This window comes from Pholis gunnellus (assembly GCF_910591455.1).
Source record: "Pholis gunnellus genome assembly, chromosome: 7".
In the NCBI taxonomy this organism is placed as follows: domain Eukaryota; kingdom Metazoa; phylum Chordata; class Actinopteri; order Perciformes; family Pholidae; genus Pholis; species Pholis gunnellus.
This window is the reverse complement of record NC_136533.1, coordinates 19,722,717-19,737,353: the sequence shown is the minus strand read 5'-3', so window position 1 is coordinate 19,737,353 and position 14,637 is coordinate 19,722,717. Positions and strand designations below refer to the sequence as shown.

The 14,637-nt window shown below is 46.8% G+C and overlaps 1 protein-coding gene across 1 annotated transcript in view; it reads right to left on the bottom strand.

Moving 5' to 3' along the window:
* Positions 1–573: 573 nt before the first annotated feature.
* Positions 574–14,637, bottom strand: part of cecr2 (CECR2 histone acetyl-lysine reader) — a 34,052-nt gene continuing 19,988 nt past the window's right edge. Inside the window, exons 6-19 of the mRNA XM_079163839.1 lie at positions 14,542–14,609; positions 14,244–14,404; positions 10,986–11,075; positions 10,586–10,739; positions 9,514–9,643; positions 9,381–9,418; positions 9,198–9,289; positions 8,918–9,044; positions 7,698–8,077; positions 7,436–7,585; positions 6,455–7,259; positions 3,931–5,986; positions 3,357–3,424; positions 574–3,095 (exon numbers count right to left, since the gene is read on the bottom strand). Coding sequence (XP_079019965.1) covers positions 3,373–3,424; positions 3,931–5,986; positions 6,455–7,259; positions 7,436–7,585; positions 7,698–8,077; positions 8,918–9,044; positions 9,198–9,289; positions 9,381–9,418; positions 9,514–9,643; positions 10,586–10,739; positions 10,986–11,075; positions 14,244–14,404; positions 14,542–14,609 — 4,303 coding nt within the window. The 3' untranslated portion in view covers positions 574–3,095; positions 3,357–3,372. The remainder of the gene's footprint in view (positions 3,096–3,356; positions 3,425–3,930; positions 5,987–6,454; positions 7,260–7,435; positions 7,586–7,697; positions 8,078–8,917; positions 9,045–9,197; positions 9,290–9,380; positions 9,419–9,513; positions 9,644–10,585; positions 10,740–10,985; positions 11,076–14,243; positions 14,405–14,541; positions 14,610–14,637) is intronic.

The window sequence follows — 14,637 nt, the reverse complement described above, 5'->3', positions numbered from 1 at the left end:
TCATAATGTAGTTCTACAACCTGCTTACTCAGTATCTTAATTGCATGCCTCATTTGAATTCCTGTGCTAAGTCTGTCCTCTTTAGGCTTGAACAAAATCATGTACTGGTTTGCTTTACAAGAAGCCCTTGAAGGAAGCGCGAGGAGCCATGCTGCTTCCTCTTGACGTCACAGCACATCTCCTGCAGATATGAGAAGGGTCAAACAAAGCGGCACACAATCTGTGGCGGGTGTTCGTCAAGAGGATGACCACTAATTGAAGGCGATGGCGTGAGGTGCTCCAATAGATTAATGCATTGTCTTGCATTGGCCCTCTTGTTTTGTCTGTTTGCATTTCATTACTTTTGGCCTTTCAGTTTCTTTAACGGATTATAGATACATGCCCCATTACTATGAAACGGCAAAGCATTATTTTATGGACATTTTTTTCACAGCACTGTTCATTTAAGTACAGCTGCACAAGTCTACAAGCCCCTGATATACCGTGAGTGACGTGACTAGTAGTGAACAGTACATCTTTTTACTAATATGATTTTTTTTGAAATTGACAATGATCAAACACTCTTGTTCGAGAGAAGTGATTTATTTCTAAGAAATGTACAGTATAGAAAATACTCTGTTCCATTTCCAAAATAATCTATGTCAGTCAGATAAGAACTTGTAAACGTCACTGAAAATTAAAGGTACAGTTCTCTTTTTTCAATGCCACCATGCTACCGAGGTAAGACAACCGCTTAAAAAAAGAAAAATATCAAGAAAAAATAGAAACATACACCACATTTATATTAAAACAAGTCCAAAAATGTACAAAAATGCTTAAAAGAGAAAATAAATATGATTCACATTTAATCACGTCTAAATGGATTTCACTAGTGCAGAGAGATGACAGCAGAGTAAAAGTGAGAGATGAATGCACACTTCCGATCATCTGGTGCCGATTCTACACACCAGAAACACACACACACACACACACAAACATATGTACAGCATAAGACAGTATCACAACCTCAGACCTTTAAAATCAACACTGTCCTTCATGCATTAGACAGCGCAAGTGAACGCACTACCTCCAAAGTGACCCACTAAATATTGAGACAATTAGAGAATTGTCTCACAGCTTCTAGCACTTTCCTATTCCATCATCCTCCCTCAAATATTTCCTTAAAATGCCGTAGGTACCTACTACTAAGGAACATAGTAACCCCATAATGACGCCACACTCTATGCAGTCTATTACAGAACCTAGACTGGAATAACGCCTACTTTGTCTAGTTCCAACAACCTTTAGTCAGAAAGGCATGCACTCTGTACAACTTGAGACCAATTTACAGACACGCAATGTTGTACTGTCCATCACACTCCATTTAAAAACTGATAAAGAAAATGTCCCATTTAAAAGATTCAAGGTTTGCTTCATTTACAGAACGCCTGTGAATGCCAGTGTCAGTCGACACAGCAACCTGTGACCTGGATGGTCCTGTATTGTAAGGCTATTTCATTCATTTCATTTCTGTAGGACTACAAACTAATACTGGTGCTAAAAATCATCAGCTGGTCACAAAGTGTTGACCCACGGGAGTCTGGCACAGCACGAAAAGAAGTTCAGGGACTCAGTAGATGCCAATGAGGTAGATTAATTTACTGTCATCGCTGAACTGCACACGTGGGGTTCACAGATGCAACATGGACATAACGGTGATGGTGCAGCACCAAACCTGCGCGGACCACATCAGTTATGAGAAAATGCATTGGTGGCTCTTAAAAAAATAAATAAAAAAAATAACAGGAATGTGGAATAACTCAAATTTGATCCATCTCACTTCAAATCCACTTTGATTAAAATGGGGGGAAACAAAAGACAGGTGGTGGTGAGATGGATCCATTTGCCACAGTTGCAGTCCCATTTTCCTTCTGCTGCTCCTCCTTCAAATAATGCAGAAAAATACCCGTATATAGAAACTGTACACCCTGAGGATCTGTTTAGTGTTGACATGGGGAAGAGGGAGCACTCAAAAGAAGACACCATGCAAAGGGCAGAGCCGACAACGAACAAAGAAAGTACACACGTTTAGGTGGAATGCAACAAAAGTCACAATTTAAAAAAAAAGAGCGGGATTTTATATTTGTTCCGTGTATGTGCATTTACCAGCTAGCAGAACATGTCACTTGAGAGATAAGGATATATTTTCATACATAGATATGTTTGACTAAAAATAAGCCACTCAATTCCAAGATGTCTTGACTAAAATCCACAGTGCAGAACAGAGAGTTATGTAATTTTGCGCCATCTTTGCCCGTCACTCTGTGCTAGTCAAAGACATTCTGGACAATGAAGGCAGCTTTGAAAGATGCATATACGGCGTGTTTACTAGAGAAACACCGTGAGAGTAGGGGTGGACACGGACAGCGGTTTCTGCTTAAGACAAATGATCAGTGTTTGTGTACTTTCACATGCAGCTAATCTGCTGTACACACTTTATTGTCTACACATTCACTCATACATTCACAAAGGTAATCAAGGCAATTGCAAGGGGCCTGTGAGTTGACTGGGTTAGGGTGACAGTCTCATAGTACCTTCCTTTTCTACACCTGAGTTTAAAGATAGGGTTGGAACAGAAAAATTATCAGTAAAAGCTCCATCAACCACTACAGTCAAAGGACGAGATAGGCAGCAGGCTGTGTTCAGTGTCCTTTACTCCATTCATATCCCCACTGCTCAAAGAGGAGAGGGCTGTCCAGTGTTCTGTGTCGGGCAGGTTGGCCTGGTGGTTCTTCTGCTGGGGAGGACCCTGGCTCAAACACTCATGACGGGAAGAAACCCCTGTGGTGAAGTGACCGTGAGCAAGTCAGTGAATCCCTGCCAGTTCATGTGAAGGAAAGAATTGTTCTCCGGGGCTCAAAAAACATTTCACATTATCATCATGTCGGTTATACCAGCCGCCTGGTTGGATCTTCAAGTTCAGCGGTGGGCGAAACGGAGCCAAAAAGGTTCTTTGTCCAGTGTAAGAAAATCATTAAGAAATGTATGTGGAGCAAAGCATACCCACATACTCTTCTTTTTGGATCACTGCTTTCTCCATATTGATAATAACATGCCTGAAAGGAGAAGAACAATTAGTAAAACACGCAACATTTGAACACGAACACAGCTCGACAGCATCAGGATATCATCTCTGTGTTTTGGTCCCTTTGGAATCTTATGAACGCCTTTTCGCAGCATGTTTATGTTCTTAGGGATACACACCGTAGGCACTGTAAAGGATATTTAATGAAAGATAATAAAATAGGAAATTGCTAGAAGCTGTGAGACAACGTTTTAACATAGAGTGTAATGTGTCAAACGTCATTTTTACTCACTCTGATATGATTCTTGTCACACTCCTTGTTTACTGCTCGGGCCTCCTGGAGCAGCCATCATCTGCTGCCTGTCAACACACAAAAAAAATAATGTCAACATTATTGCCGTTACTAAAAAGGTCAAGTTGCCACTCTTGGTTGTGTGCCAAACGGCCGCTTCAGGCACAGTACGAGTGCACTGGATGTTTTGGAAGATTTGTGTAGGTTTTACAGTGTTTTGGCGTATTTAACCGGAGAGAGGCCATTTGAGACTGCAGAAGCTGTACGGTCTTATTTTCCGATGTAGGTGTAAGAATATTTTCTTTATCGATGTATTGGGAGTTGATTAGGTTTATTAATCAGACGCAGCGGAACGCCATGCATCCTGGTACATGGAGGCACATGGTACAGTCACACCTTGAGGTGGATGGCCAGTTTTACTGAAACAGTGTCACAGCTCTTTGTCGATCAGTTGTATTTGTCTTTTCAATATACACGGTCACATGTCCTGAGTCAATAGCTCAATAGTAAAATAGGCTTTCAGACAGATACAGAGAAAATAGCAACATAAAACTCAATCATTGAATCATTTTACCCTGGGTGTAGGAAGTGTTCTGGTGCCAGGCCTCTCTGCTGAATCATCATGCCCTGGAAATTCCCCGCAGGCCGGGGGTGTCTGTACATGACCATGCGTGTCTGACCCGGCGAGTAAGGCAGCTGCTGGGGCCGCTGCAGGGCCTCCATCAGATGTGGGTGAGGTCTTTGGGCGGCATAGCGTCCTGGATCTGGGTATGGCTGGCCAGGGTAAGGAGCTCTGTTGCCATTTCCATGAGTCTGAAACATCATGTGGGGCGGAGGAACGCCACCGTGCTGCATCCCAGGGTGCACGGCACAAGGGTCGAACATGAAGCCAGACACCATGTGTGCAGCGGAGGCAGGGTGGTGCTGTTGAGTTGGCTGGGTGCTACGGCGGCGGGCAGCAGCATTATGGCTGTCGAGGTCCAGGATTTCTTTAGGGCTCTCGGGTCGCTCTGAGCTCTCCTCGTGAGCCCGCTTCGCAGGGCTGCCACCACTGCCGTTGCATCCGCTGGCCTGCTCCCTGCTTTCACCCTTCCTCTCTTCTGGGCCTCCAGGCTGTGGCGCTACTTCAGGCACAGGGCCAGGGGACATCAAACTGGAGCCCTCAGAGCCCAGTGGTGACACACTGCTCTCCTTCAGCTGACCGTTGCCTCTGGCACTAGCTACAGGTAGGTAGCCATTGGGTGGCAGCGGTTGGCGAGCCTGATAATGAGGCCGATGCCACTCCTCTGGAGGATAACCTCCTCTACTGTTGGCCTGGTTATGGATCTGAGGTTGTGCGAAGTAGTGCTGTTGCTGGTACTGATGAGTTGGGTACACGTTGGGGTGGGCCTGAGGGTGCTGTTGGCCTGGTGTGTGGTAGGAGTAGGCAGTCCCTCCCTGCTGGTGGTAGGTGGGGTGCTGAGCAGGATTGTGGAGGGGGTTAATGGCCTGGTTGTGATAAGGGTGGTGAGCAGAGGGAGGCATGGGCCTGGTCATGTTCGTCTGGCTGTAGTGCGGATGTAGGTGGTTGCCCATGGCATATGGACCCATGGCTCCATTTACCTGGCCTTGGGAGTGAGACGGCATGGCTGGATTGTGAGCAACTGCCGGACCTCTCTGACCCTGCATACCTGGGTTACTACCGACCACCTGGGTTTGATGGTGATTGGGGCTAAAGTCCTGGTGTTTATAAATACCATTTGGAGGCCCAGACTTCATCATGTGCTGTGGAGGAGCGGCATTGCCGTCTGTGTCCGGCCTACTTGTGGGCTCACTAGGTCTTTGATCTCCATGGTCTGCTGGGCTAGGCTGGGAAGGTAGTAGTGGGGTAGGATGACTGCGTGGCAACGAGGTAAGAGGAACTGGCTGAGGGGGTCCGGGCTGGGCTCCTTGTGTGGCACTCTGTGGCATCCCATGCATGGGGCTGCTCTGTGTAGGATGTGGAGAGTTGTTCTGGGGCACGTGGTGAGGGGATAGAAGAGCAATATGTTGCTGTGTGCTCTGGTGCATCGGCTGGGGAGACCTCCGAGGGTGGCATTGGGGCGGTATACTCTGGGTTGCCTGAGGTTGCTGCTGTTTTTGGATGTTCTGCTGCTCACTTCGCTGAAGTGCATCCTGCATGTGCGACAGGTTTCTCTCGGACATTTGTTGAGTGGAATCCTGAGATGCTGCAACATGCAGCGGCGTTACGTTGTGGTGAAGAAGTGCGGGGCTTTGAGCTTTTTGCTGTGGACTGTTATGTGTGTGCTGAGGGTGGGTGGTGTCAGTGGAGCTGTTATTACTTGGGTTGAGATGGGATGACACAGTAGTGGCACTTATGTGTTGAATGAGACAGTGGCTGGCAGATTGTCTCTGGCCATCTACCTCCTGCTTGTGGCTCTCTGTTGAACTCTGCGACCCTGGTCTGGACGGATTCTCCTCTAATCTGGCCGAGTTAGAGGCGGGGGGGCTCTGCATTCTCTCTGCTGGCCCCGCGAGGTGTTCTGTGGGGCTACGAATGGACGGGTGCTCTCGGTTAATTGAAACCGGGATTTGGGGTGATGAAGCTTCATCTGAAATGTTGGCTGCCATCTTGTTCTCTGATGTCGAGTCTGTTAACATACAGCAAAATGAAAGGAAAGTTAGCATTGAAAGAAGAATTATGGGAATGAAAAAAATGATCAAATATTTTATAATCATCTATCCAAACTAATCAAATGCAAAATACAAAAGCAGATCATTAGGAATGTACGCATACTCTTTAAAGTGAGAATGTAAACACATTTTAAGCTTGTGAAGCCTAACTGACGGCATGACATCTCTTTTGTACCCTCAAAGCAACCAGGAAGAGATTTCCCTAAAATAATGAATATTCAATGTGCCACTTACAGTGAAAAATAATTAAAAAGAAATTGCAAAAATCACACCGAGCAAGGACGAGGATGGGGACGTGCTGATTAACAAATTGAGCCACTATAGTCCAGTAAGAACACTTGTGTAGAAAGGCCAGACTGTGCTTGGGCTCCTTCATGCAGAATACAGACGGCTGGTGAAATACTGAGAGAGAAGGTCAGGTCTACCTTTGGGCAGCGTGTCTGTCTGTTGAGAAGGCTGGCTGTCTGGCCCATTGTCTCTAGCAGGACGCAGCAGCTGAACCTCAGGGGCAGGGGGAGGCTGCTGAGAGGGGTGAGCTGGGATGCTGCCAATTCCTGATGGGGGCCCAGGCTGCTGAAAGTTGCCCATGTGCTGATGAGGGGTACCAGCGGGGGGTCCAGAAGAGGCTGACAGCTGCTGCAGGGCCAGCATCTCTGGGCTTTCCAGCATGGAAGCCAAGCGTGTCCTGCCAGAGGAGTCTGGGTGGGCAACAGGGGGGCGTGAGGACATGGGGCCCGGGGTACTGACCGCTGCAGACATTTGATACTGGGCATTGGGAGAAGGGTGGGGGTATCCAGCGGCTTCTGGCCAAGGTTTATGCCCCACTGGAGGGGGGACTCCACCGTAACTAAAGTTGCGCTGGTTTACCATGTTGGGATCTTGCATTCCCATCCCATTGGGTCTCTCCTGGGGATTCATACCAGTCCACATGTTCGATAGGCCCATACCGGGAGGCCTCAAGCCTGGGTAGTTGTGCTGAGGTGGTCTTTCTGGCCCCAGGAATCTGTTGCCCAAGGGGTGCATGGTGTGTCCCTCTGGACGGTGGTGGGATGGATACATGCTGGCTTCAGGAGGAGGGCCAGGCTGGAGGCCCATTGGACGTGGGCCCAGAGACGGGCCATGAGTCGGACCCATGTAGGGGTGCTGCGGCTGGTGTGGAGGCTGCTGTTGGTTAGGATCTGGGCCCATTGGATACCTAGGACCCATGTGACGTCCCTCAACCATGCGATGCTAGGGAAAAAAAATAATATATATATATATATAAAGATTTTGGTTAGTATAAGGGCACATCAGTCGGTTTTACCAGCATCAAGTTGACCACACACACAGAATAAGGTGGTCCCTCAGTAAAAACTGTAACTTTTCGTTATAATTATGTTTAGAAATGATTTATTGCGTCTGTATACCTGCATGTTAAAGTTGTGGGGCAAGTGGTTCAAACTGGGGTCTCCATGCCTGGTAATGTGAGCTGGGTAAGAGAAGCGGGGATCCATGGCCATTCTCTGGCCATACATGTGTGGGCCGTGAGGGCCATGAGGGCCAGGTGGACGAAGAAGCTGGTAAGACAATAGAGAGATTCACTATTTCAGTTTTCTACTAAATTTCAGACAGAGTTAGGGGGTGTAGCTTTTTAGAAATGTAGAGGAAGCAAAGTTTTCCTGTGGATACCTGTTGCCCTGGGTGGTACATGCCCCTGATGTCTCCTCGATGAATGTGCTGCTGGCTTGGAGGCAGGCTGTGGGGGTGAGGGGGGCCACTGGCCCAGTGAAGGGATGGAGGTGGACGTGTTTGTCTGTTGTCCTCCTCTGAGAGTGAGCTGCCCTTGCCCCCTTGGGAGTTTCTCTTACGCTGGACTTGCTCAGTGGCTTTGATCAGACTTTCAGGTCCCAAATGTTTACTGCTGCCCCGGCTGCGCTTTTTGTCCTTGCGGTCCTTGTCTTCGCTGTTGATGTGGAACTCCTCATCTGTGTCGCCGTCCTCCGATGGAAAGTGTTTTAATAAGGCCCGGCTAAAACACCGTTCCAGGGACTCCGCCATGATAGTGTACTCTGGGGAAAAGGCATAAACATTAGCTATTTTCATAGGATAAAACACTTACAAGTTATCACAAACAACCACATGTTCTGCTACCCAATAAACGCAGCCACACAAATGGAAGCACTTACCTGTAGCACATCCACTCCTGCACACTCAAATAATAGCTTTGCATCTGTCACTCTCTCCCTATCACATGACCACACACACACTCCTACAAACACCTCAGTCCATCTCTCAGTCATTCCTTTACACTCAAACACTCCGGACCAATACGCATGCCATGTACCCATGGACACACACTTGCGCCTCTGTTCTCAACCCAGCGCCGGCCGACTGACCAGGTCAGAGGGCATAGGTTGACCCCTCCTCCTCCTCCTCCTCCTCCTCCTCCTCCTCCTCCTCCTCCTCCTCCTCCTCCTGCTGCTGCTGCTGCTGCTGCTCCACCCTGGGCCCCCTTACCACGCTCCTCCCCCTGTCCCCGGGGAGAGTATTCAGTTGGATGGATGGCTCCAGACAGGGGGCTTACAGGCTGGAATGTTTCTCTGGCACTGCAGGGCTCAGATCCCCCTGAGCACTGGAGCACAGCTCAATCACTCCTCATTAATCACTGTCAAGGCTGCCCTGGCCCCCGGCCCCAACACAGCACTAAGTCCGGCCCCCTTTCTTTTGCCCTCTCTCTCCCCCACCGTCACCCCCTGACTCTCACCCCAAAAATTCATATATGCACTTCTTTCTCACAACACACACCAACTGAAATTGATTTTCATTAGTCTTTAAGCTGAGGCCAACGTCCCAATGGAGGAAGCTGGACTGTAGAGCTGGTTTGCGTTTGTGCAATTGTGTTCATTTACCGCTGTCTTCTCCGTTGTACTCAATGCAGTTCTCAAACATGAGCTTCACGTCGGCAACAAACTCCTCCTTAGCAACGTAATCCCCATCATTGAGCTTCTTTTCAATGGTGGACAGGTCCATCGGTGTCTGAGGGGGTTGGAAGAACAATTAAGTTCAAACGTTTAAAGATCTTAAGTGATACAATATTCGTGGTTTGTTGGGATTCGAACCAAACACAAACAAACCACATCTCACTAACTACTGCTACATGCCCGCTATCAGTGTCTTTGTGTTCAGTACCTGGATGAGCTCATTGTAATTGGGGGCGTAAGAATCATCCACAGGCTCCAAGAAAGGCCAAGCATCTTTATGGGCCTTCAAGACCTCAAGCACTACAGAGGAGAGATCAGATCAGACATTAGAACACATATTAATGCAGACTGAGATAAAGCAACAGCCTTGAGTGACTGCTCAGAAGCATACCTTTGTATAGAGTAGTGTAGTCGTCATCAATCTCATAGCTGAAATGGGGAACATACGACATGTTACAAATAGTCAACCTTGAGTGATTTATGGCGAAAGTGAAATCTGGAGTCAAATGTAGAAAGCCTCTTACAATGCTTTATTCCTGCGTGTTCTGTGGACGGGAGAAGAAGGCTCCAAATTGAGGAGTTCGGGTGGCAGGTCTTTTCCTTGAGACAGTAACCAGGCCCGTTCCTCTCGCATCTTCCTCCTCTTTGCTCGCTCTGAGAGAGAAGGACGAACACAGGGGGGCAATTAGAGGCACAAACAATATAAAAAAACACCAGTCTCAGGAGGCTGCAGGCACATGTTAATTGCTTTTTTCCCTCTCAGGCTCTTGAGTTACAGTTTAAATTGCACTCGCTGTCCATTGAGGCTGTCAGGAGAGTCAATGAGAAGCAGGCCTCGGCCATCAGAGACAGCCGCCGCTCAGATAAGTAGAAAGAAAGCCATTCGTCAGCCATCTTTTCTTCGGCCCCGGTTGATCAAAAGAGCGGAGCGGAGCAGAGAGAGTGCAAATGTATCGCTGCTTTATCTTTTAACACGAGGGGCCTGCCGCCCCTGCCGTGTGAATAAAAGAGATTTGAGGGAGGATTCCACACAGAGAGCTGGCCGGTTCCTGCTGTTCATCTATAATACATTAATGAGGCTCCTCCACTGAAGCACAATCAGCAGTTCATTAACCCTTGACAGATGACATCAGAGGGGGGAGTGATCCTGTGATTAAAAGGCCCCGAACATTCCCTCTCACAGTCTCTGTGTATGATACATAAATCACAAGGCTCAGAGCGCTGCTATGCTCCTGCAGATTTTTAAACCGGTATGAGCCAAATCACAGCAACAGAGATGTGACAGTCTGTGGGTGGGGTGCCCTTCACAATCCATTCTGCCCTTGATCCATGGGTTGTAAGAGTGCGAAAGCCCCCTACCTGCATCTTACATGTCACTGATGAAAGAATGTGAAACTATTGATGCTCCTTTGATATTTGACTTTTGGCAGAGGTTCATTTTTAGTTGTTTAACCCTTCTGCATATACGAGCAGCAGACTTATACGTGTGTGGGCTTGCTGCAGTACATCAGGGATATTATTTAGATCTGAAAATCAAGGTACTTTTTGTACAAACAGAAGTTTTACAGCTTTCCATTTGTGTTACATCCATCTTACCCTCCACAGCTTTGATCTTCTCCATCTTTTCTCTCTGTTGCTCCTCCTGCTGAAGCCGTTCCTCTTCCCGTCGTTGCTCGGCCAGCAGGACCTGCCTGTCCAGCTCTTCGTCTTTCCTCTTCTCCTCCTCCTCTGCTATGGCCTTCAGATTGCCCTGAACACATAAGCCCGTTAGTCAACTCTGAACTCATGGAAAGACGGCTTGTGTATTGAACACGTGGAAGCTGAAAGTTGGTTATCTGTAACTATATTAGTGTTAACCATGCAACACCAGGAATAATGTGCAAAGGACAAACTATACAACTGGCACACTCCAAACCAAAGATAGTGCTGAACAAACACCTCATTGAACCTGTCTATCAAAAAACGTGTACATAGACACACACACACACACACACACCTCCTCCTCTTGGTTAAAGTGTTTTTCAGAGAACCGTTGTGATATGCGAACTGGGGCTGGGTCCAGTAGCTTCTGTTTCTGCTCCCGCTCCTGAAGAAAAAAAAGAGAAAAAAAGAGATGAAGATCAACTCTCCTCCATAATACAAATGTAAACAAAAGAATAATCCTCAGCTGGAACGTCCTATTGCTCCAAAACGGATTCATTGTTTTTTAATAGGCCAAGTAGCAACAGATGACAACTGAAGTTATTGTTTTTTCTAAGAATTACATTATAAAAGTACGCTAGATTTTAATCTATCATTCCAACTTTTTTTTTTTTTTTTCTGATTTACAAATACGTGGATATGCTCGTATCATTTACAGTATATGGTTCATAAATTACTGATTGAGTCTTCAAGACAGATAGCCACACACAAGCCAGGCCCTGGGGAGTTGTGGAGGAGCAGTGAGTATAGAGAGGTCAGAGGTCACTGGCTCTGTTCTCCCCTCCCCCCCAAGTCTCTCTTCTGCTGCCTGCAGTCCCCCTGACAGCCTATAGCTTAGTCTGCTTGACAAATACACTACGTAGTGATAGGACACCAGATAGAAAAATCCAGCTCATTTTGAGCACGGTATTTTCAATCCTGCACTATGCATCTTAAAAATAGTCTATGATCCACATTTCAACCGGTGATCCAGATCGAGCACACAGGAGGGGAGGAACACCAGCCAGAGAGCTCTGAACAGATCCCTGTCTCTATCAGGGGCCGGTCTCTGCAGCTCATGCCAGAGTTCATCAGGGAAGATGGACTGTGAATAACTGACAGCCCGGGGCGGCCAACAGCACTGAGAGGTGTCACACTCAGGCTTCTGGTCGTCCATAAAACAATCATGAGAGGCCTCAAGAATGCATTAGCAGCTGTGTGAAAGCTGTGCATGTGTGCGAGGTGAGAGGAGGCAAAAGAAGGGAGACATGGGGGGCAGAGAGGAGAAAGACCGATGTTCATGATCTGATCTATAGTGCCCTCTGAAAATCTTCTGTCCCCCAACTCCATCTCTGCCTCGTCTCAGTGTGACGCACCGGCATATCCCGGGGCTCCACAATTCCTCCCGACATTACCGCCAGCACTACATCCCTCCTCCACCCAACACACACACACACACAAGATCGAGTGCCTCTGGTGTCGACACTTAAGAGAGGTCGAGAGAATCCTGCGGTGCAGCAGAGCTGTCATTCAAGAGGCTCCATCCTGCCTCAAGGTGAGCTCCCGCCTGCTGTCAGTGCCCCATGAAATGGCTGGTGACAGCAGCCTGAGACATGTGGAGGAAAGGATTCAAGAGGCCACACACCCACACTCTGTATTTGATATGCTTGTATGCGCACACACACGCACGCACGCACGCAAATTAATGCCAAAACATCTGATGGTTACAGCTTTAATCTGGGGAGCGGTTGCTTTTATCGTTTCTGTATAGTTGTAATTTGAATAGTTTGGGATTTTGGACTATTGGTGAAACAAAACCAGCTATTTGAAGACATTACGTTGGGCTCTGAGAAATCCCATCTTCATGTAAACTAGAGGACTAACGGAGGTTTAAAGGAATTATAAATATGTATTTGTAGTAATTAGACAACACTCAACATCCACAAAAGATAACTATGTTTTATAGACCATTTCACAGTTGTAGACATTCTAAGTGTCCCAGTTTATTACCCGTTGTAGTTCATCTGAGTGACAGAAGCTGACAGGAAGTAAACACAGACCCCAGCTGTTGCCTAGCAATGCCACTCTGTAGAAGATAAGTTAAAGATAAAGTAAAGATCGGGGGCAGCCTCTATACAGTACCGTGGTGATGTGATGTACATTGAATGAATATGCAGGATCTTTTGATGTGATCTCCTGCTGTGGTACATCAGTGGAATCTATTTTCACATGAGAAGAACATCGGGGGAATGCACTTCCCTTGAATTGAGACGGTTCTTTGAGCAAAGTCAAATGAATCGGAGCATTTTTTTCCACACTGTGATCAAGTCTGATAGAAACCATGGTAAGTTCTCTGTTCTTTTTGACATGAAACCGTCTCTTTAAGTCAGACGCGCTGTAGTGGAATTGCATGCTTTCAAAACATGTACAAGAGCAAATTAACACAAGAAATCTCCAGGATGCTCCTCTACTGACCAGCCCAAACCAAGTACAACATGTAGTTGTACTAGCAGTGAAACTGCTTTCATTACAAAACCACCAAAACGCTTCCATAATACAAAATACTTCAACAACACTTTCAATAAAAGCTTTAGAAAGAAAGGCCTTTTAAAACGCTATATATTTCACGTGAGCATGAGCAGTAGAGCTGAGTGTTCAGTCGATGAAGGATAACATGACATTCATCTACTGACCGCTGGCCAAACCACCTTCTTTACACAAGCAGGTGGGATAAACACAGGGACCAACCTCAGCTTTGACTAGCTGTAGCGTCCAATTACTGAAACTAATTCCATCGCAACCTATAGAAATAAGTTGGGAGGAAAACCTGAGTGTCTAGAGTTTGCTATGAACAGCGGGGGGAAAATATCTCTATGATCTCCCCCTGAGGTACTTAACACAACATTTGATGACAAATGAGCATGAACATGACCCACAGGTATGGCCAAGCCCAATGAAGATTACTACAGAACTCTCCACAGTCGGGCCTCGGGCAAACTTCATTACAAAGCTCGTGTGCAGAATTAAGGGCAAGCACAGACCGGCTTTCCTTCCCTTCAGCTCTCCTGCAGCTGGCCCCGCTAAAGTGTCCCGGGTCATGAAAGAAACTCCTTGAGGGGGACAGTGATCCCTCAGAACATGAAAGTAACTGAACGGAGATCGGTAGAGATCGCTCAATCTTTCAAGCTCCATTAGTCCAGCTCCATCGGAACGGCCAATGTCAAAAAGTCATACGGATAGGGACTAAAATTAACATTGATTTAAGTTGATAAATGACAAATGTATTTGTTTTTTCTACCTACCATGGCCCTTATACGCTGCACACTTCCACGTATAAGATTAAGTTAAAATGAGAGTTGTTAAGAGCTGTAAAAAAACATCCCTCCAGTGATTGGTTAAATTAGCATTTTTTAGATGTAAACACTGGCATATCTACCATGGTTGGAATTGCTGCTCATGAGCTGGTATTCATTAATATTGCTGGAGGCAGAGGCTGACAAACTGGACCCTAATGAAGACATTATGTACCGCTGTAATTGGAGCCGATAGTAACGACGTCTCTTTGGTGTCTGACCTTGTGCTCAATCATGCTGCGGATCTCCGGCAGGAAGTTCTGGCTGATGACCCGGTGGAGGTGGCGGTCCTGTGGGGACGGTTTGTCCTGGATGCTCTCTACCAGACTGACCCACTGCTCCTCCGAATCACACACAAGCGACCAAGCGCCTCGCTTAAGGCCTGGTAGGAGCAGAGAAGAGAGACATTGACTTATTGATTCAAGGGAAAATGTATAGACACATTAATATCAGTGAAACTGGTAGTCAAACGTAATAAAAAGGAAAATAAATGTGCTTATATTCATGAGATCCTTTTACCTGTGCTGGGGCGGAGATCTTCCAGCTCGTTTTCTGACTTCACTTCTGTCACTTCACTTTCCAGCTCACTGAAGGTAAAAGAAAACAGAGAATAAT